The sequence below is a fragment of the Bos indicus x Bos taurus genome, chromosome 12 (genome assembly GCF_003369695.1).
Source record: "Bos indicus x Bos taurus breed Angus x Brahman F1 hybrid chromosome 12, Bos_hybrid_MaternalHap_v2.0, whole genome shotgun sequence".
Taxonomy (NCBI): domain Eukaryota; kingdom Metazoa; phylum Chordata; class Mammalia; order Artiodactyla; family Bovidae; genus Bos; species Bos indicus x Bos taurus.
In genome coordinates this window covers 74,066,263-74,093,355 of record NC_040087.1, presented here as the reverse complement: position 1 = coordinate 74,093,355, position 27,093 = coordinate 74,066,263, and the positions used below count along the sequence as shown (strand labels likewise).

At 42.5% G+C, this 27,093-nt stretch overlaps 1 protein-coding gene and 1 non-coding gene across 13 annotated transcripts in view; both read right to left on the bottom strand.

The window, feature by feature from the left end:
• MBNL2 (muscleblind like splicing regulator 2) overlaps positions 1-27,093 on the bottom strand; it is a 161,784-nt gene that overhangs the window by 84,161 nt on the left and 50,530 nt on the right. For 11 of the 12 annotated variants that reach the window (XM_027557852.1, XM_027557842.1, XM_027557848.1 and 8 more), the window contains one exon: positions 26,104-26,881. The exons of the other annotated variant lie outside the window; for it this stretch is intronic. In XM_027557852.1, the coding sequence (XP_027413653.1) occupies positions 26,104-26,277 (174 nt within the window). In that variant the 5' untranslated portion in view covers positions 26,278-26,881. The remainder of the gene's footprint in view (positions 1-26,103; positions 26,882-27,093) is intronic. 12 annotated transcript variants of the gene reach the window in all.
• TRNAC-GCA lies at positions 9,266-9,337 on the bottom strand. The gene has a single exon. It is a non-coding gene; the product is annotated as a tRNA-Cys (tRNA).

The following is a 27,093-nucleotide window of genomic DNA, read 5'->3' as shown; positions in this document are numbered from 1 at the left end:
ATGTTTATATGTTTGGACCTATATAAAATGGTATGTAAATTTTTTAATATAAATTTAAAATCACAGTTGGTACAGGCAATGAGCAAATAAAACACCTCCCTACTTAGCAGCACTAGGTCAACCCCCAGGTAGATTAGCCGAATAAAATACGTGACAAACCTTTCCTCCCTGAGTAACAGAGCAGCGTTTTCTAAATACAACTTTCCAACAGAACTAATCAGAGAACTTTTTCACTTTAAAAAAATTTTTAATTTATTATTTTATTTTGGCCTCACAGTGCAGCATGTGGGATCTTAGTTCCCTGAGCAGGGATCGAACTTGTGACCCCGGCAGTAGAAGCACGAAGTCTTAACCACTGGACTGTCTAGGAAGTCCCAGAGAACTTTCCAGAAATGCAAATTCCTGCCCTCTCAATTGAAAATATGGGTTCCCCAAGTGGTGCTAGTGGTAAAGAACCAGGCTGCCAGTGCAAGAGATGCATTCGATCCCTGAATCGGGAAGATCCCCTGGAGGAGGGCAAGGCAAGCCACGCCAGTATTCTTGCCTGGAGAATCCCATGGACAGAGGAGCCTGGCGGGCTACAGTCCATAGGGTTGCACAGAGTCTGAAGTGACTTAGCACGGCAATTGAAAATGTAATAGGTCTGGATTGGAGCCATTCTTCAGATGTGGGGCTAGGTTTTTAAAACACAGATAAAATCATACAGTGGATTCAGCTTCCTCAGTTGATTTCAGAGAATGGGCTAGAAGTTTTGGGAGAGGGCTTTTCAGGTCACAACAGTATCATTTATTCAATTATAGCATTAAATTCTATCCCAGTGACCTGAAAGAATCGGTGCATATCCAATTATGTCTAATTTATACCCTGGGACGTGCTGGTTCTGGCTCGATGTAAAATCCTGGTAAAATCGCAATTTAACAAGCTTGACAGGACATCAAAATTGCTATGTCGTTTCCAAACCTCATCAAGTGGGAGCCTAGCCGTTCCTATAATGGTCCGAGGGAGTATACACTATTATTACTTTTCTATCTGTTTATGTAAGGCAAGTGTTCAGCCAATACTTTATCAGAAAACAAGAACTGGTTAGATGGAGCCACTGTGCAAACAGGGCGCTTTGCCACCCAAAGTAGTGGTGCCCGGGAGAGTAAACACCTCATCGTCCTTTGCGGTTACAGGATCTGATGGAATTTAATATATTCCTAATAAATCTGATGTGATTCAAAATCTCCTGGCAGCAGCCTGGGCAGGTTAGAGTGGACTGACAGTTGGCTGGCTGTGGTGCCCTTGGCCTGGAACTTTCTCTGCATGTCCTCCAGGCTGAGTCTCTGACCACAGCACCATCTTATTTTCCTTCTTGTGCCAGCTGTCCCTTTTCCACCTCTTTTGGTGGTGCCTAGGGTCTCTCCTGGGCTTCCCTGGTGGCTCAGACAGTAAGGAATCCGCCTGCAATGCTGGAGACTTGGGTTCGATCCCAGGTTTGGGAAGATCCTCTGGAGAAGGATGTGGCAACCCACTCCAGTATTCTTGCCTGGAGAATCCCAAGCACAGGGGAGCCTGGTGGGCTACAGTCCCTGGGGTTGGACACAACTGAGGGACTAACACTCACTTTCGGGGTCTCTCCTGGCCCCTCCTCTTCTCACTCTGCTTCCAGCTTGAGGAGCTGGCATCAGCCACGTGACTTCTGCCACTTAACTGGCTTCACCAGCTCCAGTCTCCAGATGCTCAAGACAATGCTAACCAGGTAGACTCCTGCCACCTCACCCCCAGCAAACCTGGTCACCCTGCGCCCTCTTGCATGTTCTTTTTCCCAACAATTCCCTGTTTCTGGGAGTTGTATGGCCCTTTTTCCCCAAGCCCAGGCCTCCAGCTTGAAAGCACATTTGAGACAGTGCAATGAGTTGCAGGACTGTGATCCCAAAGGTCCTGTTTCAAATCCCTCCTCTGCCACTCAGGGGGCTGTTATCGCAAACCTCTGAACCTGTCTCCTCAGCCACAAGAGGGATGAAACAAGATCTCCTACACAGAGCGATTACAGAGCTGGCTGACCTAACCACCCACATGTGCTGGGCATGCAGGACGCTCAATCAGGGTCCCCTCTCCCCGATCTCCTTCACAGAGCGATTTCGGAGCTGGCGGACCTAACCACCCACATGTGCTGGGCACGCAGGATGCTCACTCAGGGTCCCCTCTTCCCAGCCCTGGTTCCCTGTTCACTCTCAGCCTGCTGGCCTGTCCTGTGATGCCCTCCAGCTTCCTTTCCAGTCTATCCCTCAAGCCAACAGAGTCCCAACCCTCCTGAGAAATTAAGGACTCACGCCAGCCTCCTGGGAGCACCCCTGTCTTCGCTCTGGTGACATTTCTGCACCTGTTGTATTTGGACTAAAGTTCTAAGCATCAGTCGGCTCTGCCATGTACCAGCCACGGGAAAAACGAAACTCTAGAAGCTTCGGTTGCCACACCCACGAAATGGGCAAAAATCAATTGGGTTGGTAGCAAGGATTAAGTGAAATAGCGCTTTTAAAGAGCTTGGCAAGCTGCTGGACATACAGAAATCCTCTGTACTCATAGGAAGCTCAGCTCTGTACTCTATGATGACCTAGAGGGGTGGGATGGGGAGGGTGGGAGGGAGGCTCAAGAGGGAGGGGAACTATGTATACTTAAAGTTAATTCACACTGTTGTACAGTAGAAACTGTACACAACATTGGAAAGCAGTTATTGTCCAATTTATAAAAATACAGTCTCTTTTTCACTTGAAAGTAGTCTTACATGCTATCACCTGATTACACATCTCAAACTTCAACTTTATCCTATCCTCTCATCTTCAGCTTAAGGAATTCCAAAGCTTTTCCCACCCGATCTCAACCCACAACCAAAATGCTCCGTTTAACATTTAGAAAAGAGTATGCACTGCTCCTAAAATGTCGACGTTCACTCCTGCCATCATTACGTTGCCAACAAAGGTCCATATGGTCAAAGCTGTGGTTTTTCCAGTGGTCATGTATGGATGTGACAGTTGGACTATAAGGAAAGCTGAGCACCAAAGAATTGATGCTTTTGAACTGTGGTGTTGGAGAAGAGTTTTGAGAATCCCTTGGACTGCAAGGAGATCCAACCAGTTCATCCTAAAGGAGATCAGTCCTGAATATTCATTGGAAGGACTGATGCTGAAGCTGAAGCTTGAATATTCTGGCCACCTGATGTGAAGAACTGACTCATCTGAAAAGTCCCTGTTGCTGGGAAAGATTGAAGGCAGGAGGAGAAGGGGATGACAGAGGATGAGATGGTTGGAAGGCATCACCGACTCAATGGACATGAGGTTAAGTAAACTTTGGGAATTGGTGATGGACAGGGAGGCCTGGTGTGCTGCAGTTCATGGGGTCACAAAGAGTCAGACACGACTGAGCAACTGAACTGAACTGAACTGAACTGATGCACTGCTCCGTTGGGCATTCATACCCTCCAGAGTACAGGACCCCTGCCTTATCCAGTCGATAGAGGTTCTTTTCCTCCCATTTGACTGACAAGAATAAAGAGGTACTCCTGGAGGCAAGCTCTTTAAACAATCTTTAGGAGTTGTCCATGGCTACCCACTCCAGTATTCCGGCCTGAAGAATCCCATAGACAGAGTTGGACACAACTGAGTGAAATACACACACACACACACACACACACACACACACACACACGACTTGGGTCAGAGGATGAAAGATGGGGGAAAGGCCCAGAGAGGGAACTTTTGCTTAGGCTTTCCAGCTGAGAGGGCCTTCGGGAGGAAGGAGCCGGTGGAGACAGCTGTGGTACCCGGGAGAGACAGGTTGAGGATGGGCTGAGGAACCGTGGCAGGGATCTGGCAGCATCTCAAGGGCAAGGCCTCTGAGAAAACACAGCACTGTCGTCACCCCCGAGGAGTTGGGGAAGGTCCAACAGAAGAAATCGGAGAGAAGCTGGTGCAGCTTAGCGCCCTTGAGCCCTCGAAGAGACAGGAAGACCCCGCCCAGCCTCACTTCTAGGGACACAAGTGACCTGGAGCAACACAGGGCTCATCACTGTTTGCAGTTGATGAACTCACACAGGCTGGGGGTGTTTTCTGCCAACGAAGCCCCTTTTCTAAACTGGTGAAGTTGTTGAATTGGCCAGTGATGCTGGGCCGACTTTTAGAGCTTCCTTCTCCGGGGCTGGGGGTGGGGGTGGGGGGGACAGAACTCGAGGTCAAGTGAAATGAGATGCAGTGCTTCCTACAAGTAACTCGATCTCGATCTTCCCGCACCCGACGGAGCGCTCAGACACCAGGGTGACTTCAACCCCAAAGCATCTGAGCTGACATCATGCCCCTCAGCCTGTGCCCCTCCTGTACTTCCACAGACCATGCTCAGACCCATTCCAGGCCATCGTCTCTGCTTTTCATCCTGAGGGCTTCCCTGGTGGCTCAGATGGTAAAGAATCTGCCTGCAAATGCAGAAGACAGGGTTCGATCCCTGGGTCAGGGAGATCCCCTGGAGAAGGACACGCAACTCACTCCAGTATTCTTGCCTGAGAAATCCCATGGACAGAGGAGCCTGGTGGGCTACAGTCCAAGGGGTGGCAAAGAGTCGGACACATTTGAGTGACTAACACACACTTTCCTCCTGAAATGCCTGAAATGCTCACACAGTGAGGTAATTAGAAACCATAGAAAAACCTAGATCTATCCAGAAAATAGAGGTGTCTAGACCCAAATCCCACCTCCTGCACTTACTAGCTCCAGGATCCTGAATCATTAATATAAGCTCTCTTTGGAGAAGGGCGTGGCAACCCACTTGAGTATCATTGCCTGGAGAATCCCATGGACAGAGGAGCCTGGTGGGCTACAGTTCATAGGGTCACAAAGAGTCAGACATGACTTAGTGACTGAACAACAACAACAACTCTTCGCTTCAGTTTTCTTATCTGTAGAGTGTCTACCTTAATGATACATCATTAAGGTAGGATAAATGCAATAATGAATGCAAAATGCCTACACTGCATACAGCATGTTGTAGGTGTCAATAAACTTTCATTTTATCCACCCAATACATGTGAATGTTTTAATGTCTAGACATCACATGTGCCTGGGGCCTGATTCCAGGCTCATCTCATTGAACAATCTTCACTTAAACTTCCTTTCCCAGTCATCATTCTTAAGTCCTTCTTACTTTAATGGCTGCACTGCTAACTCGGGCATATCAACTGCCACTGTTACTCATCTGCCCAGACACTGATGTCTTGTTGAGTCAGTTAGACGGACTTTTCTGAAGGGGAGGGCCAGTGTCACTGAAAATTCTGTCTCACCACTCAAACTTTCTACTGAATTGTTAAAAATGCTCAATATATCTGTGAGAGTTACAGAGTAAAGGAGAAAATCCCAGTGCAAGGATGAAGGTCAGTGGTGACTTGTCTTTTTAATAAATGATAATCCAGTAGGATACTTTGTCAACAAAGGTCCGTCTAGTAAAGGCTATGGTTTTTCCAGTGGTCATGTATGGATGTAACAGTTGGACTATAAAGAAAGCTGAGTGCAGAAGAATTGGAGACATATGAAACCAGGCAGATGGGAGTGGGGGAGAGTGAGGAAACAGCTGGTTTCATTGAGTTAGAGAAGGAAGATTCAGAGCTGGTGTGTCCTGCCTTCTCACCCACCACCACCAGCTCCATTCTCCTGGTGAAGTCTGATCTCTCCCAACCTCCAGTCTGAGTTGGCTAGCCCACAGTATGCTTCCAGAGCACATGCCTAGAACTTATTATGAGCATCTTCGCCTCTGGATCCTCTATGCCAAAGAGCAGACTTTCACAAATACATCTGATGAATGCATTAAGGCAGAGACAGAGAAAGAGAGTGTAGAAAATTCCACAGGGCAAAAGTCAACAAGAAGGCAGGCACAGGTACAAAACAAATCTTCAGAAGAAGTGAGAAGCAACTTTGACCTTCAAATAGTAGCACTCATTGAACAGTGCTAGATAGACAGGAAGGCCACATAGAAGTTCAAAGAAAGCAGGTCTTCAGAAAAAGGGATCTCTCCCATCATATTAGATGAAACAGGACTCTTGCCTTCCGAGGTCCACTTACTTGTCTCTTCATCTAGTTTACGTTTATTTCAACAGACCTACTGTTTAAATGACAATGAGATAAGTTCAGACCATGTCTTATCTAAAAGCCTGTTTTGGCTTCACGAAGTCAGAGTTGATGTTTCGGGCAAAAGACCTGGGGAAATCTTCTGTAGGTCTGGTCTTCCTCATTTTCCAATATATATATATGGAAATATTCAAACAGACCACCTCAACTAATAATAGTATTTTTCCACTTTCCAGCACCTTTTGCAACTACCTCCAAATTTAAATGATAAAGGAAAACTGATGGCATCATTTTTACTATCTTATTAAACCACGCTTCTATTAATGATGATTCACTGAAGTGTCAAGAATAGATACACTGAAAACTTCTCTAGCATATTAATGTGTTTTTAAGCGTCATACCACACTTAGCTCCTGATATAATTTTGAATTTCCTCTGGGGGAAAAAACAGTTCTTTTGGATTCTTTTTATAAAAAGCACCTTGAAAAAAAGCTTTCAGATACTCAAAGACATGAATCTTGTTCTTCTCCCTTGTGTATATCTGATTTAAAGGTTAATAAGTAATTAGGAAGCACAGTCATCCAAAAATTGCCAATTAATATGCCATCATTTTCATTAAAAATGCTATTAATTATATTGTTGTAAAAATGTCCTGGACTGGCTAATAAAAAGTTACCTAAAGCAATTCTGAATCTTTCAGGGAGAAAGTGAAATTAATCCATATCAATCACTTTTTAAAATTATGATTTGGGCTTGAGAGATCAAACAAAGGAGGGAAAATGAGCGTCTCAGTTATTTAGTATGGATAGAATCTGACAGGCTTCCATGGTTTATTTTGCACCAAGTCATTATTGTTCAGAAAACCTAATAAGATATCTTGGCAGATGTTTAATGCACAAGTTTGACAAATAACAGTTCTTGTGTTCTTATAATGTAAAGCAGCCGTTTATAAACGAGATCAAACTTCTAAACTATCCAGATATATTTTGTTGGTTTCCTAGGAGACTGGATGGATGGAAAGCTATGATTAAATAATTAAATCATGTTATATATCAATATTTAAAATTTGTTCTATACCTTAAATGGTGGCATTAGGCACTTATGAAAAATCCACTGAATTCCAAAGATGAAGAGTTCATGATTAAACTTCTACCATCACACTAAAACACTACTAGCTTTGACTTTATGTAACAGTTTTACAGATCCCTAAATTATTCTGTTCTCACCACTGTGTCCTGTCAACTCCTATCTGAATGCAACATCTATTTCTATTGTGTACATTCTGGTTAAGTTGGGGAGTTGGCTCATGTTTGATAAAAATCAGAACAGAGCAGGTTGCAGTTCTATACCATTTTGATACACAACAAACTGTAATGGGAATACTTATCATCAATGGGATGAACCAAGTGTGGTGTTAGGAACTATACAATCAGTTCAGACACACAAACTATTGATTTTCCACTGCATCATAGATGTTTACTTGTTGTTAGGCAACCAAATAATCTAACACTGGCACTGGGGGAAATTTCTCTTGCTGAGCTTGGCCATTTTAATAATTAGTTCAACATGGGACTCTCTCAGAGTATCTCTGGCATAGAAAGAACTTTTTAAAGGACACAATACAAAACCCATGTGTTTCCCTGGTGGCTCAGTGGCAAAGAATCCACCTGCCAATGCAGGAGACGTGAGTTTGATCCCTGGGTTGGGAAGATCCCCTGCAAAAGGAAATGGCAACCCACTCCAGTATTCTTGTCTGGGAATCCCACGAACAGAGGAGCCTGGTGGGTTACAGTCCTTGTAGTTGCAAAGAGTCAGACATGGCAGAGCGATTAAATATGAACAACAATGCAAATCCCAGGCTTGCATTATTTGAGAAGTTCCGGAGCTGGGAACTTTATCCTACCAGGCGTGTTTATTAATTTTTTCCTCATATTGAACAGAGACCTTCTTTATACAGACCTCACAGATTGGTTCCACTCCTTACATCCTCATACACTGGTTCCACTCATTACATAGAGCAAGTATACTTCCTCTTCAACATGCTAACTCTGCTATTTGGAGAAGGCTAGCATGTCTTTGAATCTTTCTTCTGCAGAGTTACTATATCCAATTCATTCCCTTATCCATCCCCATTATTTCACATCCTGGCTGCTCTCACCTCTCAATGGCACCATAATGTGTTAAACTGGGACTAACTAGGATTGGCTGCTGTTGTTTCATAGTTTACAGTTATGACTAATGATTTACAGGCCATTGTGTTGCTGAACACAGCAATTAAAATTGGCACAGGAATAAGAGTATTCATCAAGGGTATGAAAAAGTGCCTGTTTTTTTTTTTTAATCCTAACTTGGAAAATGCTACCAGTGAGAAATCATGGCATTTATACCTTATCGGAAACTTGCAAGACTAATGGGAACTTTAAGACCTTCAGGGATGCTTAACAGATTTATGCAGCAGAAGAACAAACAGTTTCAGAGTGTCAGATGAGCTCATTTAAAGTAATATTTTCTAAATTCGGCCATGCATATGAATCACTGGAAAGCTTCCAAAAATAGATTCTTGGGATCTATACCCAGACCTACTGAACAGGTGCCTCTGAAAGTTCCCAAGGGAAAAGCAGATGGGAGCCATGATTTGGGGTACACACATGAGGATCAGCCGTCCCTTTGAGCCAATTCTACCTAGCCTATAAAGAGCTCTTCCTTATTTCTTATCCTGGCTGCTCTCCCCTCTCAATGGTACCATCATGTTTTAAACAGGGACTAACTAGGATTGGCTGTTGACACATTTTGGCCGCCAGAAATGCAAGTGTTAGTCGCTCAGTTGGGTCTGACTCTTTGCGACCCCACGGCCTGTAGCATGCCAGGCTCCTCTGTCCATGGACATCTTCAGAATACTGGAGTGGGTAGCCGTTCTCCTCTCCAGGGGATCTTCCTGACCCAGGGATCAAACATAGGTCGATTCTTTTCCATCTGAGCCACCAGGGAAGCCTATTACTGCCAATGACTCTCTCTCTTTTTCAAAGAAGCCTCTTCCTCTAATGTGTGTGTGAAGTCGCTTAGTTGTGTCCGACTCTTTGCCACCCGGTAGACTGTAGCTCGCAAGGCTCCTCTGTCCATGGGATTCTCCAGGCAAGAATACTGGAGTGGGTTGCCATTTCCTTCTCCAGGGGATCTTCCCAACCCAGGGATCGAACCTGGGTCTCCTGCATTGCAGGCAGAAACTTTATCCTCTGAGCCACCAGGGAAGCCCTCTTCCTCTAATAATCAGTACCAAACAGTTGGATATTTAATTGTTATTTCTACACGCCTTTTTGTCTCAGGTATTTTATAAAATCTCTCAGGGCAAGAACTCCCAAGGAATATGGCACAATATTAAACAGGGTCATGGATTGATTGATGAGGGGTTTTGGAGGTAGCTGAAGCAGTTAGAGACAAAAAGGAGATAGACATTGTATGAGTCTAGGTGGAAAGGTTTAAAATTAGGGAGATTAAAGTCTTTTTCTTTTGAAAGAAGCTTCCTTCACACTGTGCTATGGCCGGCTACCAGGTGTAAATAATAGAGTTCACGGATCATGCTGGATTTCTCCACTTTCATCAAACCTGATCCTTAGAGATGTTAGATGGTAATCCACAAGATGACGTTATAGAAATATGGCCAGGAGGTATATTATTTCCTGTGTTTCCAGCCCACCTGAAACATCAGACATAAATTAGTTCTATCTCTTTTGGTACAATGCTGTGCTTTGACAAAGTCCAAAGTGAGAACATTATAGGTCCTGATAAGGATTTCAGAATAAGGATGAAGGGGTTCCTTAGATAGCTACATAGGCTTTCAAAATTTTATTTTAAAATTACTTTTAAATACATTTTTTGGCCATATGCCACAGCATGTGGCTTAGTTCCCTGACCTGGGATTGAACCCATGTCCCCTGTAATGGTACTGCAGAGTCTTAACCACTGAACCACCAAGGAAGTTCCTAGGCTGCTTTTTTAATATTAAAGACATGTAAGATTTCAAAATTTATTCAAATTAAAAATCAAATTGAAGAAATGATGCTCACATGAGATGAGATATAATAAAAATAAAAGTAAGAGTGACAAGTTATACTTGGAAAGTATGACAGAAAAAAGCAAGATTTGAACATGAAATAAATTTGACAGACGGTCAACTGCATATTGATACAAGTAGAAACATAAAAAAGCCATGAGTCATGAAACACCAGGCACAAAATAACACAGTGTCAGTCCACGAAAAGCAAAAGTTTCTAGAAATATAAGAAATCGCATGAGTCATATTAAAATTTCAAAACTGCATAACTCTTTGGTAGGTCCCAGAGACAAAAATCAGCAATTAAGGACATAAAAAATTATTTAATGTTTCTAGAAATATCTATGCCTTGATATAACTTTGCACCTAAGAACAGGAAATGCAGCTTATAAAACACTGATCATGATCTGGACAATAAGATATTTCAGCACATTTTAAAAGTAAAATTGCACAACTCCATTTCTTAATAATGAAACATTATAAGAAATTCATATTGGAACTTTAAAGTTTAATTAAAGAAAAAACTAGAAGGAAAAAATATAACATTTATAAATAAACCTATTTAAATTATTTAATAATAAAACATTAAGATTTATAACAGTAACATGAATTAATGATTAAGTTGAAAATGAGTAAAATTAATAATTATCTGAGAAAAATACAAATTAATTAATGAGAAGAAAACCTATAAATAAATAAAGAAAATGAACCACTTATTTAAAACTTTTACTTCAATTAGAGATTTCAGAAATTTGAGAGACATAAGGCACTCTGAAAAAGGAAATTTGGATCTTGGGAACAGTTTCTGCAATGTACTTAAAGAACTGGGCTTAAACCCCACAGTCCTGAATATTCATTGGAAGGACTGATGCTGAAGCTGAAGCTCCAATACTTTGGCCACCTGATGCGAAGAACTGACTCATTGGAAAAGACCCTGATGCTGGGAAAGATTGAAGGCGTGAGGAGAAGGGGATGACAGAGGATGAGACAGAGGATGAGGTTGGATGGCATCACAGACTCTATGGACATGAGTTTAAGTAAGCTCCAGGAGTTGGTGATGGACAGGGAGGCCTGGTGTGCTGCAGTCCATGGGGTCGCAAAGAGACACAACTGAGCGACTGAACTGAACGGAAAGAAAAATCTAGGTTTTTAGGTTTACGATTGAAATTGGAAATAAAAACTAATCCTGAAAGAAAAACAAAAAAGATGCAATAGAACTTTCTGTGTAAAACAGCTAAGGAAAAGTTCATGAGATTGAAGCCAATCTCAAGACGTGACCCTAAGAAAACCAAAAGTAATAGGAACTTCAATTATACAAGACACATTTAGAAGGGTTTTTGAGATAAGCAGTCTGATTCTGCAAAGCAGTACATTTGCTCAGATAAGAAACCAACTTCTCCCTGGAGCTCTGGATCCCACCCAGCTCCTGAGTGACCACCCAGAGAGAAAACATTAAGAATGAAACGGCCAACAGGGTGGACAGGACCAGGAGAAATGCACTCTCAAGAGAAAAGGCTAACGTCCCATTCCAAATCTCCAGGTCCAGGAACCATCAAGGCAGGAACTAATGAAGCAAGGATGCATATTAATTGACCCTTTCAATAGGCTGTCCTGGGGCTTCCCTGGGCTTTCCTTGTAGCTCAGTCTGTAAAGAATCTGCCTGCAATGCAGGAGACCTGGGTTTGATTCCTGGGTCAGGAAGATGCCTTGGAGAAGGAAATGGCAACCCACTCCAGTATTCTCCCTGGTGGCTCAGTGGTAAAGAATCTGCCTCCCAGTGCGGGAGACACAGGTTCGATCCCTGGTCCGGGAAGATCCCACATACCTTGGAGCAACTGAGCTCGTGTGCCATTTCTACTGAACACGTGGCCTACAACAAGATAAGCCACTGCTATGAGAAGCCCACACACCACAACTAGAGAGAAGCCCATGCAGCAGTGAAGACCCGGCACAGCCCCAAATAAACAAACAATTGTTCAAGAATAAACTGTCAAGATGCAACTTTCCCAGTAATACCTACCTCCAAAACACACTTTCAATCTATACACTCTTCTCGGTCTCCACTGCTCCCACCCACCCCTGGTGGCACTGGCGGCAATCTCTAGACAGTATGAAGATGCAAAACTTCTCTCTCGGAATTCCCGGCCCAGCCCCTGCCAGCAACTCCTTCTCCAGGCAGCAGGCCTTCTGCGAGGCAAGACATCCTCTTGCTCAAGTCTTAGCTGCTGCTGCTAAGTCGCTTCAGTCGTGTCTGACTCTGTGCGACCCCATAGACAGCAGCCCACCAGGCTCTGCCGTACCTGGGATTCTCCAGGCAAGAACACTGGAGTGGGTTGCCATTTCCTTCTCCGAATGCATGAAAGTGAAAAGTGAAAGGGAAGTCGCTCAGTTGTGTCTGACTCTTATCGACCCCATGGACTGCAGCCCACCAGACTTCTCCATTCATGGGATTTTCCAGGCACTGCACATCAAATCCAGTCCTACACAGTGGCTCTCCTATTCCTTGTCTCAGGCACCCTGGCCTCTGGTTTCCAGAAGCCAGCCAAGTGCTTTTCTCTCCAGGCTTTAGGACTGCTCTTTTTCTCTGTGCTGGGGAAGCTCTTCTCACGGCTGCCTCCTTCTCACCTTTCAGGTCTCTGCTCAGAAAGCCCCTCCTGGGAAAAACATCCCAGGCCATCTTTTCTATTTAAATTCTTCTTCAGACACAGGACTTCCCTGGTGGCTCAGATGGTAAAGTGTCTGCCTACAATGTGGGAGACCTGGGTTCAATCCCTGGGTCGGGAAGATCTCCTGGAGAAAGAAATGGCAACCCACTCCAGTGTTCTTGCCCAGAAAATCCCATGGACGGAGGAACCTGGGAGGCTACAGTCCATGGGGTCGCAAAGCGTCGGACACGACTGAGCAACTTCACTTTCTTTCAGATACATTGCTTTCTATCCTCATTCCTTGTATTTTCTTTTTAGCACTTCACACAACTTGAAAATAGCTAATATTTTTTGGGGGGAGAGGAGGTATTTCTACCCCCATCTGGTCACTCACATTAGACTGAAAACCCCATGGGGTCAAGACAGTTGTCTGCTTTTATACAGTGCTGTATGCCAATGCCTGGCCCAATGCCAGCAATCTCTGGGCATTCAGCTTTTCATGAATGAATAACAGTCCTGATAAACTGTGAAGATCTGATGAGTTTGTTTACTTTCTACTGGCTATTGTTTCTTCCACTTGACTCTAAGTTCCACTAGAACAAGTTTCCTGTGTCTTTTTTTGTTACCAAACATAGTGTCTGGTGCTTAGGAGTGGCTCAGTGACCATTTGTAGAAGAAATAAATGAATAAAGATATTGAAGTTCTTTAGGATGTGAAATTTCCTTCCCCTCACCTCTATACACGACTCAGAATGTTTGGATCTACTAGAATCCTTCATTAAGAATTCGGCTATCCAAAATTTTCCAGTATCACTGTTTCCATTAACAACCCAGCGCCCAACGGGAATGGAAGAGAAGCAACGTGAATTAAATTACTCAAATGAAGCTGCTGCTGATTAATTTTAGATCCTGAGCATCTGGGTCAGTGCTTAGTTTCATAGCAGGTGTGGAAATGATATCTTCAGTGTCATTATTAATGATTTTACTAAGGGCTGAGAGCTCTTGAAAATTCTTCCAAATGAGATTTGAGATGTGGACCAGATTGGCATTTTTAAGAAGCCTATATCAACTGTTTTCTACTTTTCAGCAAATAAGTTTTCATATTAAGACTGATTACTGATGGACCTTAGTGTCCGTATCACGTTCAATCAAAAACGATAAGCACTGACTTTCAAAAGAATACGAAATGCTCCAGGACGATAACAGCAATCTAAATGAAATACATAAACACGCCTGAAGTGGACTGACTCCAGTCGTTTTGTTTTGCTTTAACCAGGTTAAAGCCCTGAGTCATTTTCTCTTCCTCTTTCTCCTGGCAGTATCTCATCTTCTTACAGGGCTTAATATTCATTATGGGTATATGACCTCAGTCTCAAGAAGACGGTCTCATCAGTCAAATCCCCAGGATGCTGGTCAGTTAGGAAGGATGGCTGGGCAAGGTTGATCACAAATAAACATGTCAGCATCCACTCACTCCCTGAATCCCAAGGGCGGGTGCTCAGGGAGAATCTGTCCTCTATCAATTTTATCCTCCTTGGTCATAGCAGTGCCGCGAAAGAGTAATACATGCTAGACTGTAATCTTTGAGCCAGAGGAAATTGAACCAAACCAAGTGGAAAGAATATGCTATTTAGTATTAGCAGATAAGTTCATGGGGAAATTGTAAAACAGGTGAAGTTCATTATTGGTGAAGCTCCCCCAGAGTAACCCTGGTCTCCCCAGCCCCCTGGGGTGAGCCCACCCCCCCCCCCACCCCCTCGCTGTGGATTAGACCTTGACATTGAACGCCAGCTGTTTTTGGCTTCCTGGGGACTTGGTCTTGTACAATAAAGCAAATATGTCCTAGGTCTCAAAGTCTCTGGGTCAGGCTCTTTTCCTCCCCCAGAATGAAAATGAGCTTATCTGATAGATCAAGCTGGCTTCATTTGCTAACAGAAAAGTTCCAGGAAGTTCCAGGGTCCTCTCAGGGAACGTGGACTCAACGGAAACTTTCTAATGACAAAGCCTTTCCTGTGTGTGACTCAAAGGAGTGAGTCTGATGGTGGGAATTTCAGACCAAATAATATAGATTTTTATGAATTTTGTTGGGCAGTAATATGTCATAAGAAGAAAGGGAAACTGACATACAGCTGCCCAGTTTTTGTTTTTTTTTTTGCTGAGTAAGGCCATTAAGGAAAAAAGGACAACAAAACGCATCTATTGACAATCATTTTAGAAAAGAAAGGGATACTATGATAATCAGAAAAAAAAGAAGCAATCAGAATAAAAAGCAACCTTTAAAGAATGTACCTTCATGAAAAAAAATGTATTTATACAGTTTCAGTATGTTAGATGAATAAATTCTAGAGATCTGCATGACAACATTGTACCTGTAGACAGCAATACTGCACTGTGCATTTTAAAATGTGGTCATGGACTTCCCTGGTGGACCAGTGGTTAAGGCACCATGCCCCTAATGCAGGGGTTGAAAGTTCAATCCCTAGTCAGGGAAGTAAAATCCCACAAGTCACATGGCACAGTCCCCCAAAAAATGTGTTAAGAGGGTAGATCTCCTGTTGTGTTCCCATCACAATAAAAACAAAACAATACACAAATGTATTTCAATGTCCTGATTTTATAGCAAACTAGGGAAAATGTTGTCCAGTACCAGCATCATTCTACAGTCAGGCTTTGGGGAACTGATGAGTTAGCTGCCCACAGGCGCCAAACAGGCCATCCGGGAATTTAAATAGCTCTTAACAGACACTTGTGGGCACATCTCCATGTGACCTGCCTAACAAGGCAGTCAAAGTCATGCACAGGTCCAGAAACACCTTTTGGGTTGTAAATCAAAGAACTTGTTTGTACAAAACCTTTAACCATGAAGGGTTTTCTGTCTGTTGATTAATGGAAAAAAATGAGCAATAGGTAGCCAAAAGAGTTATCAGAATTTTGTGGGAAAAACAGTGGGAAAAAAGTGTTTTAAAGTATTTTTAAGTGGTATTTTAAAGACTTAAGGATATATTTGTTGATAAATATAGTTACTTAGTTACTAAATCATGTTCGACTCTTTTGGGATCCCATGGACTATAGCCCACCAGGCTCCTCTGTCCATGGGATTTCCCAGGCAAGAATACTGGAATGGGTTGCCATTTCCTTCTCCAGGGATCTTTCCGACCCAGGGATCAAACCTACACCTCCTGCATTGGCAGGTGGGTTCTTTATCACTGAGCCACCAGGGAAGCCCAAGGATGCACTTAATTCTTTTGTAAATATGAATGAGCACCCAGAAGCTGCCAGGCACAGAGATAGAGCAATCGAGACCCCAGCCTTTCAGCATTACCTTCCAGCAGTGGAGATGGTGAAGAAAGAGATACATAGGCAGATAACATCCCTTAAGGACAAGTTCTGAGGTTGCTTTTGTGGAGGGATGTGTGCTATTTAAGCAAAGTCCAGACCAAAGTGAAGAACTGAGGCTTGTAGTTACCTGGGGGGAGAGCATTCCAGGTGGAGGGTACAGCCAGTGCAAACGGGGGAAAGTGGGGCCAGGAATGCAGCCGGGGGCCAGACCACATGGGGCTTTAGGGAAGGCCCTTGGGTTTCATCAATGAAATGAACAGCTACTGAAAAGTTTTAAGCTAGAGAGTGACATGACTGTGGAGTCACGAGAGTAAGGAATGGCAAAAGTGAAAGCTATGGTTGACTATTGTAACAATCCATTTGAAACACGATGGTAGTTTGGGCCAAGGCAGTCATCACAGAAGTGCTGAAAAGTGCTCAGATCTAGGATGTCTTCTGAAGGCAGAGAGAATAGGACCTGCTGATAGAAAAGAAAGATTGGACATGGTGGTAATGGTAACCGAAGATTCCAGCCGGTTTTAAGATGTTTAATTTGATCAACTGAATAAACGGTACCATCTACTGAGAACAGGTACCATGGGAACAGCAGATTGAAGGGGGGGCCTCAAGTTCTTATTCAGTTCAGTCGCTCAGTTGTGTCCGACTCTTTGCGACCCCATGAATCACAGCACGCCAGGCCTCCCTGTCCATCACCAACTCCCGGAGTACACTCAAACTCACGTCCATCGAGTCCATGATGCCATCCAGCCATCTCATCCTCTGTCGCCCCCTTCTCCTCCTGCCCTCAATCCCTCCCAGCATCAGAGTCTTTTCCAATGAGTTCTTATTAGTAGATATATTAAACTTGAGAAGTCACTTGAATATCCAGGTAGAGATGGCAGGTTGGCAGTTGGATGTGTGAGCCTAGACAGAGGAGAAATCAAGGCTAGAGATAGAAGTTCAAAATTTTCAGCATATAGGAAATGTTTATAGCCTTTGGGTAGGATGAGGTCATTGAGGGAAGTCCAGTTTAGGGGTGGATGGACAGAAAGCCCAAACTCCCCGAGGTAAGAATGTGTTCAGTAAGTCATCAGAAGATTAAGGTGCCCACCATGGATGTGAGCAAACATCGAAAAGACGCTTGAGGGCAAAGCCTGGAGAGAAGCCAGCACTTAGAGGTCCGGAGGAGGAGGGTGATTCAGGAAGAGAGACAGAGGAGGAGTGGCCAGTGAGGTAAGGGGAAAACCAGAGAGTGAATCACCAAAGCGGTGTGAAAACAGTCTTTCAAGGATGACGAAGAACAGTTTATAAATTCATTCTGCCCTCAATTAGCTCTATCGATGGAAGAATCTGTATATGCTATTCTATTCCCAGTGTTTAGCAGCGCCTGTCAAAGGATCAATACTTATTTGTTTCAGAGGCTAAATGTAGCAGACTTTAGGTTGAATCCCTCCAGTAGAGGTGTTCTATTTGAACTTCGGGATTTAAAGATATTTTAATTGGCTGTCAAGATTTAGAAATTGGGAAACTTTACATCAAAACTTGTATCCCTGGTTCCTTTTTGTTTTTTAAATCCCCAGGATGCTCAAAAGGCAGGCAACAGCTGTCTGTGGCTGGGTGGCTGCTGGCATCTCTAGAGGGGTTATGTGCTCTTTGGCTAATTTCCTGCTGTCTCCAGGGAGCCCTAGGTCTCCCAAGCAGTGAGTGCTGAGTCACTCATTCATATTACTTGCTGATTCCTACAGATCTTGAGTTTGTACCTTTGGTTTACTTAGAGGGAATGAATGAACGAATGAATTAGTGAATGTTTACTGACGCATCACCTGAAACTCAGGGAGGTGAATGATGTAAGCTTACATGCAGCAATGTCATAATTCAGAACCAGTGCAGATTCTTAGACCAGGGCTTTTACCCGAGCTCTTTGCTTCCTAGTTTGTCACTGTATTAAAACACCCTAAAATAAAGACAGGGGTTTGAATGGAAGAAGGGTACTGACAAAATACTGTTTCCATCTTCAGAAAAACAGAATATGAAACATTATTTATTATGATAAATGTAGAGAAATGGTTTCCCAAGAACTCCCACACGGTCTAACAGAAGTTACCATCACTGCCCAAGGCAAAGTGAGTAAATAAACAAATGTAATTATTAAGCAATATAATTAAGGTTACAATTGGTATTTTATTTCATTAGTTTTATTTTTGGAGCAGTTTCGCCACTTTTCTCTGTGAATTATTTTTATCTATTCTTTCGTGCTTAAACACAGATCATTATAATCACAGAATGACTGTCTATCATCAGGCCTTCTCTTACTCAATATCAAAAACTGGAGTTTTTTTAAGCCTCCTCTCTTTTGCTAGCTCCGATGATGGCTAGTGGCCATCCAGGGCAGTGTGTGCAGATGGATTCTGAAACCCAGTTTGGACTCATTGAATTAGACCACAGTGCTTGATTTCTGATGTTTAGATGTTACTGTTATGCACTGCCTCATGTTGTCCCCCTCTACCCCTCACCAAAAGATATACTGAAATCTTAAATCCCTGTCCCTCAGACTGTGACTCGATTTGAAAACAGAGTCACTTCAGAAGTAATTAGATAAGATGAGGTCATACTGGAGGAGGGGAGTGGCCCTACCTTAATATAACTCATGTCCTTGTAAGAAGGGGAAATTTGGACACAGACTCAGAGGGAAGATGATGCAAAGAGAGACAGACAGGAAGACAGACATCTGCAGAGGAGGGCAGAGATCAGAATTACACAGTCATAGGGAATGTGTTACGAGAAACCAGAAGAGGCAAGGAAAGCTGCTCTTGTAGGAGATTCAGAAAGAACATGGTCCACAGACACTTTGATCAAACTTCCAGCCCCTAGAACTAGGAGATGATGCATTTCTGTGGTTTTAAGCCACCCAGTTGGTGGTATTTCATAATCACAGCCCCAGGAAACTAACACAGAGGTGATCTTGTCTGACTCGTCACTGTAAACTGTGTTAGGTAGCAGCCGTGTCCCAGGAAAGTGGCATCAGCCATAAAATAAATGCCACAGGTGTGCTGCCCCTAAGTAAGACTTTTAGGCAGATGCTGTAGAGCTTCAGAATCTCATTCCCTTGCTCACTGAAGGCATCAAAGCTGATTCCGTCTGCTCTTAGACAGGAAGTAATGGTCCTCCTCTTGTCCTGAAAAACTAAAAGTATATCCACCCTGAGCAGAGAATATCTTGAGTATTAGGAAGAATTCGGCGCTTATCTTGGCTCTAGGAAAATCTGGGAAACAATCAGAAAGCATCTTTAATGGTCCTCTGGTCTTCTTGTGCCCACTTTAATGTGTCAGACTTCTCTGTGAATGAGAGACTTCCTTAACTCACAGTCCATAGATAGTTTTTAGAGGTAAACATGAAACCTTTGCAATCCTGAGATTGTTTGCCAGTAGTCTCAGGGTATGACCACTTTTCTGAGTAAAGATTCCACAGTCTTGATTACTTAGGAAAGATGCATACTTCCCACTATCAGGACAAGGAGGGGGGAAAAAAAACACTAAGTGTGCTTAGCACGATGGTGAGGATCAAACTAAGATTTTGCACCTGGGGAACAGGCATGGGGATGGAGTGGGTGATGGCTCAGGGTGGGGTCAGGATGAAGGGTGTGGGTTTAGATATCCTGAACTGCAGCAGACAATGAACCATTCACATGAGGTGTTCAGTAGGAATTCAGAGCCTCGAAGTTGGCCGGGGAAGAGCACACATCCAGAACTGGGACTGATCAGCACAGAGGCAGGAACTGAATATTTGAGGGCAGATCCCCCTTCAGAGGGTTTCCCCAGTAGCTCAGATGATAATCTGCCTGCAATGCAGGAGACCCGGGTTCGATCCGTGGGTAGGTAAGGGCCCCTGGAGGAGGGCATGGCAACCCACACCAGAATCCTTGACTGGAGAATTCCACAGACAGAAGAGCCTGGTGGGCTACAGTCAATAGGGCCGCAAAGAGTCGGACACATCTGAGCGACTAACACTGTCATTTCCACTTCCCCTTTCAGAATGGATCACTGGACCTGACCTAGGGAGGACCAACACTGGGTCTTTTGGAGAGCATCTACCTTAGGGAGCAAGGGGAGGACGAGGTGGGATTAGAGGCAGAACAGACAGGCAGGTCAGAGCAGTGAAAGAACTAGGAGTATACTGTGGGGGGAAGAGCAGGAGAGAATTCCAAGGAGAGGCTGACCAGGCCGGCAAAAGGAAATATTTAGAGAAAAGGGTGAATGCTCATCCAGAGATCAATGCTGGATCCAAAATGCACTGATGATCATCAATAAATCCCCTCTGAAAAATTATGAGGACTCTTTGTTGGCTTATGCATTCTTTGAGTGGTCATGATTGCATTTCCGCTATGACGCCACCTTAGGTGCTGGGGCGCAGAGATGAGACACAGTCTTGCCTTTAAAAGGAAGCTTACCTGCTTGTCCTGGGACACGTACTCAGAGGGGTATACTATATATGGAGGTCTGAATGGTGTCAAGTGAGGGCACAAAGGGGAAGTGGTTGATTTATAGGAGAGAGTGGAAGTCATGGTCGGGAAACGGATCTCTAATAAGAGAGAAGTCTAATCAGGGGATCCAAGAATTCTTAAAGTGCAAAGCTGTCCTGCCTTCTCACATCATATATCTGAAACCATGCACTTCAGAATCACGGGGGCACACACACACTCCAACACCTTGAATCCAAACCATTTTTGTTACTGAGACCTAGTAAGTGATGATATAATATTTGTGTGCAGATGCAAAAACAAATACAACATGTGCCTTGCATTCTCTTGCAGTTTCTCGCTTTTAAAAAATATTTAATATTCAAGGACATAAATAGGCTCATTCCTGGGGCTTCTATTTTGGAATGTTTTTTTACACTTCAATATGCTAAACTTGTTAAACATAAATATTACTAAGCTATTAGGAGTGTTAGACTTAATTACATCGATGATTATTCTGTAAGGGGAATTAGGAAGAGGGAAGAGATGACACTAGTCCTGGAGTCACACCTGGAATCAGATCTCTGCTCCACCATTTATAAGGTATAGGAGAGCAACTTGTATTTTTGAATCTGTATCCACATTTGTAATGGTTAACTGAGTAATATTTACCTTACAGTGTTGTTAGAAAGAATAGATAATTGCATGAAAAATGCCTGGCTGACAGGCTCTATAGGACTACAGTGATTTCCATTGATAATGAAATAATTACCTGAGATTATACTTCTAAATCAGGCCAAAATGAGGCATATAATTTAGAAAACACTCAAGCAATTTCTGCAAAGAATTAGCCCCTATTAAGAGTCCAGTTGTAAAGGAAATCTTACTGAATCATAAAGGAAATCAGTCCTGAATATTCATTGGAAGGACTGATGCTGAAACTGAAGCTCCAATACTTTGGCCACCTGATGCGAAGAGCTGACTCACCGGAAAAGAGCCTGATGCTGGGAAAGACTGTAGGCAGGAGGAGAAGGGTATGACAGATGATGAGATGGTTGGATGGCATCACCGACTCAATGGACATGAATTTGAGCAAGCTCTGGGAGTTGGTGATGGACAGGGAAGTCTGGCGTGCTGCAGTCCATGGGGTCGCAAAGAGTCAGACACAACTGAGCAACTGAACTGAAGAGCCCAACAGCAATTCAAAAATGTGAAGTTAAGGTTGAGGCCAGTGACATATTGTGATACCTTTGGGGAATATTTTTAAAAAATTGTCCAAAATGGCCACATATCTAACCACTTCTAATTTTTAAATTTTTCATCCATAAATCCGAAGACTACAATTTTACTTGTCATCAGCCAACTTATAGCCAGCGTCTCACAGAATGGGAGAGTAAAAACAAGTAGTTTTTGCATCACATGCAGTTTCAGAGAAAGTGTTGTGTTGTACTTCCGGAGTCAGCCTGTGTCTTCAGTTCTTGCACAGAGCTCTCTGAGTTGGAAATCGATTGGGATATGAAGAACAGGGCCACAGCACGCGGCTGCACAGGCTGTGCACTGCACAACTCCAGAGGGTGCCCATCTCACTATGATGAGAAACGGACCCCTATTGTTCAGTGCACCCCTATGTGACCATATGCAACAGCCCTATCTGAGAGGCTTGAGTATTTTCCTGATGAACGTGCTCTACCATTAGTGAGCATTTACAGTGTATGAAGCGGCTTCCCTTGTGGCTCAGCTGGTAAAGAATCCACCTGCAATGTGGGAGACCTGGGCTCAATCGCTGGGTTGGGAAGATCCCCTGGAGAAGGGAAAGGCTACCCACTCCAGTATTCTGGTCTGGAGAATTCCATGGACTATACAGAATCAGACATGACTGAGCGACTTTCACTTCACTTTCACAAGGTATGAGACACTGTTCTAGGCTCCAGGGATACAAGGGTGTTCTGGATGTTCTGGCCTTCTGTAAAAGATTTAAGCAGTTCCACTGTTCATAATAACATTGTAACTTTAAAAAATCATAAATGCTTGCATGTCCAGTGGTTTCACATAAAATGCAGCGTGGTAACTGTGAATAAATTACAAATGTCACTGTGAGAACTCTGTACATTTTACAAAATCTGTTATAATAGCATCTATATACATACACCTCTCTTAACAAAGACCTCAGCAAATCTCTTTTCCAAACACCCACAAATTTGTTTAGTATGTATTTACGGAAGTTTGGTCACATATACGAATTTAACTCATAACAAAAACAAAAGCGGAGTATCTGAGGCTCACAAATTAACTTGTACCTATATAAGCCAACACAGATTTGTTTTTCCTATTTTTATGAATAAAAGTACCCTACAGTGTTTGCAGAAGATATCTTGCAATAAATAACAACAACAAAAATGATGTCTGCCTCAAACTTGATTTTTTTTAACCTCATGACTAATTTGCATCACTGAGGTATTATTACAATAGATTAAGAGTTTGGACACATTAAGAATTGGATGCTTTAAGAGTTGGTCACGTTTTGCTTGTAAAGCCAGTCATTAAACTCAAGGTGCATACTACATGATACTTTACTAGGAAGGGAAAGACACTACTATCACTGAGTCTGGCTCGTGCTGGGCGACAGGTATGTTTTAGGCCAGTTGGTCTTTGAAGTAGCCTTATGAAGTAGGAATTATTGTAGCAATTTAAAATAGGTTGACACTGAAGTCAAGGAGGTAAAATAACTTGTCTCAAATGATATAGTTAGCCCATGTCCCCGCCAGGGTTTCTTCAAGTCCCGGCCTGTCCTGACTTCAAAACCCTTGCCCTTCTTTCTACCCTAGGCTGGTTCTACTGCTGCAGAGCTACCTTTTTTTAATACATGAAATAAAATTAAATTAGCTCCATTATGATCACCATCATCATCTGTCATTTTAGCCTGTATTTTTGAGTGTCTCTTTTATTTACCAGTTCCTGCTGTAAGGACTCGTACTCCTTACAGCCGCCTTTCAAGGTGAACAGGCCAGCGTGGTGCTGGGCACTGGAAATTTTAGCCTATGTCCCTGGTGAATTTTCTCATTTTACTGATGAGACAACAAAGCTAAGAAGTGATAAATGACCCACGGAAGGCTGGGAAGTCATTGAGCAGGTAGGCTTGGGTCTGTCTTACTCCTGGGCCTGTGGGCTTTTTCCATATTGTTTACAGTTTGACAACGTCACAAACCTATGATATTGCACTCAAATTAAATAACCTAGAAATTTACTATTCTGAAAGGAAACTAATAACTTGAGGCAATATACAACTCTGCTTCCACACTTGGAAACGGTTTTACTAGACACTTCTGAAAATGATCTTCAAGGTCTCTTTCTAAAGAGTACTCAACGTTCTCACAGCTTGGTTTACATTTTATTCTAAACATAACTGTTCTCGATTCTTTCTCATGGGTGGGAATTCTCAAACACTTGTGATCTTGGTGAATCTCCAGTACAATATTGACATATAAGAATCTGGGAGTTGTGCTGTTGACAGTCAAAAAATACTGAGCCTTAAGAGGTTGGGCATACTTCCCTAACTAGTTAAAAGAATTAAAAGTTTTAAGAAATTACTAAAACCTCAGTTTAATAGTAAATATCCAACCAAAAAAGGGTTGGCTTGATAAAACAAAGGGCTTGGGGATGACCTGGAAAATGAATTCCTCATTTCTGACCTGATTCCATATCTTAAAGTTCTTACATTCTAGTTTTTAATCTACACTGTTTTTTACAGTGAAGGCTGTCATTTGTGATAATCACAGAAGTGAATACACACTTTACTTACTTTTTTGACTACAAGCAAAATACATACTAATATAAAAATGTGCTCATGCTGTTACAGTCTATATGAATTGTGATTTATCATCCATCTAGTCAATTCTATGTAGACAAAATGAGTTATAATTTTAAAGTCTAAACTAATAAGCTTTGAGAGATAAAAAAGGGAGAAAAGAGGGGTAGTTATTGATGTAAACTACGTATGTAATTTTTTCAAATTTAATCTTTATTCTATTGAGCTATAAATATGTTCTGCTTTTAGTATAGACAAATTTTCCCATTAAAATATGATTTGAAGTCTTATTTCAATTTTCATCTGTAAGTCAAATAAGACATAGTTTTTTGTTTTTTTTTACTTAAAGAAGAAATTTTCTCAAGAAACATACCCAGTGCCTTCAATACCCCAAAATAGGCTAAAGTCACTATCGTAAACTCACAGCACTATGCTTTTCCAAATTGTATATTAAGAGCATGGATCAATTTTTTGTTGTTTGGTAAGCTTATTTATATGAAGTTTTTCAGAGATGTAAAATTGAAGCTCTATTTTCTTTTTTTAGCTATGTGTCTTACATGTATCATTGAAAACAATATTGCAATTATGTTAGGACTATCCTAGACAGTCAGGGATTGATAGGATCCATAATTTTAGGGAATAAATCCACCTCAAAGAATTATGGGTTAAGTCACCCCCATTTTCTTCAATGAGATCTTTGACGATAATTCTCCCATTTCTTCAAGTCTAATCTCCACCCAACTTGGTATACAACTCAGGTGCCACAGCCTCCAAAAACCCTTCTGAAACAATCAGCTGGAAGCCAGCGCTCCCTTCTATGAATCTGCTTTTTATCACAGAAGTCTGCTTTCTATCCTTCTCTTAGGGCACGTGCCCCTTTCTGTCTTGGTCTTCCCTAGTGGCTCAGATGTTAAAGAATCTGCCTGCAATTCGGGAGACCCGAGTTTGATCCCTGGGTTGGGGAGCTCCCCTGGAGGAGGGCATGGCAACCCACTCCAGTATTCTTGCCTGGAGAATCCCCATGGACAAAGGAGCCTGGAGGGCTACAGTCCATGGGGTCGCAAAGAGTTGGACACAACTGAGCGACAAAACACACACCCTTTCTGTCTTGAATTATAGCCGTTTGCTGTATTTTCCCTACCAGACAGTGGGCTCATCAAGGATACCAACTTGAAGCACATTCATTTCTTCTCTGATGTGCTATATGTTAACTTACACATGGTAAGTTCTCAGGGAGTGCTGAGTGTGTATTTAATAATTCCTGTTAGCCATGGCAAATTTCCAAAGAGAGCGAAAAACCTCTTAAGAAGTATTTTAGGAAGCCCTTGGTCAAGAAAGCAAGCCACAAGAGGAGAAATTCTTCAAGAGGTGAATCAGAGTAACTGGCACGTAAAAGTGACACATTCAATTTCTTCACCTTTATATAACCTCCAGAAGACCAAACGTTAATAAAATATTTATCTTCAGTTGTCACAAGCCAGACTTTGATTTAAAACTCTTGAGTACATGAATGTCATGCCAGACCAAAAACACACCATCATGTATTTTTAATTTAAACATGGATCTGTAAAAAATTTATATGTGCCTGACATGAAAAAAATCTGAGTGCAAATCTCCCAATAATCACCACAAATAAGAAAAACAGGATTGAAAATCGATCGTTAGAAGTACAATGAAAAGCATTCCGTTTGACAGTCCAATGTGGCATTGATGTGACTACCTAAAAACGCATTCTCTTACCTTTAGGGAATCAAAGCAGGCAATTACTCTTCCATTTTCAACCTGGCAGCTTTTGGGGGGGTGGGCGAATTTGCATTCCTCATCAGAGCGGGAGCAGGTTCCTCTCTGGAACTGTCTGCAAACCTCTAATGTCAGCCATTTTGTGTCTCTGACGGGGGCAACATTCAAAGCCATGATGAGAAAATAACTGGGATCCTGTTCCTCCCTGCTAAATGGTGAAATCAATCCAAGTTCCAATGATTCCAAAACTATTGTTGTGAAAAATCCCACATGTAAGTCTGAAGGTAAGTGATAAATTGCTTAATGAAGTCCAATCCAGGATACAGAGCGCGGAGAAAATTTATCGGCAGGCAGTCACTCATCAATCAATATGCCCCACTCGAAGACTGCGGGCCGCAATAAAAGCATGCTCAGTGTCATCTCTGACTGCAAACGTCCAAGTCTCCTGATCGTTTCGCAGACACAACTGTTTTTAATAAAGTGACCTCAATATCATGGCACTCCTTGGGAGAATATTTAGTCCTGACACTCACAGCTATTGACGACGCTGGAAAATAAGCCACTGAGATGTTCAGATCTTAGGAGGATTTCTTTCTCCTTCCACCGTTTAAAATTCTGAAATCAAGCAATTGGCAAAGTCAGACAGTTGAGGTATCTTCATCCACTCGTAAGGTCAGGGTAATGTATATTTGACAGAAAAACAAGATCTGAACAAAAAGCTCCCGGAGTGTGGTTTCCAGCAAAAGTGACTTCACACAGGCACTTTTAAATCTTGAAGCTGCAAAACATAAATAAGTGGTGAATCAACTATCCTATACTATAAAACATTTCTCAATTAAAAAATAAAATCAACTTACACCCCAACTCAATGGACTCAACACTTGAACAAACTATTTAGCTCTTATCTCAAATTTGCAAAAGTGCAGTTTAGAGCTTTGAGCTTTGAATATAGTAAGAGAAGTTATGCATTAAAAGAAAGAGAAGAATACG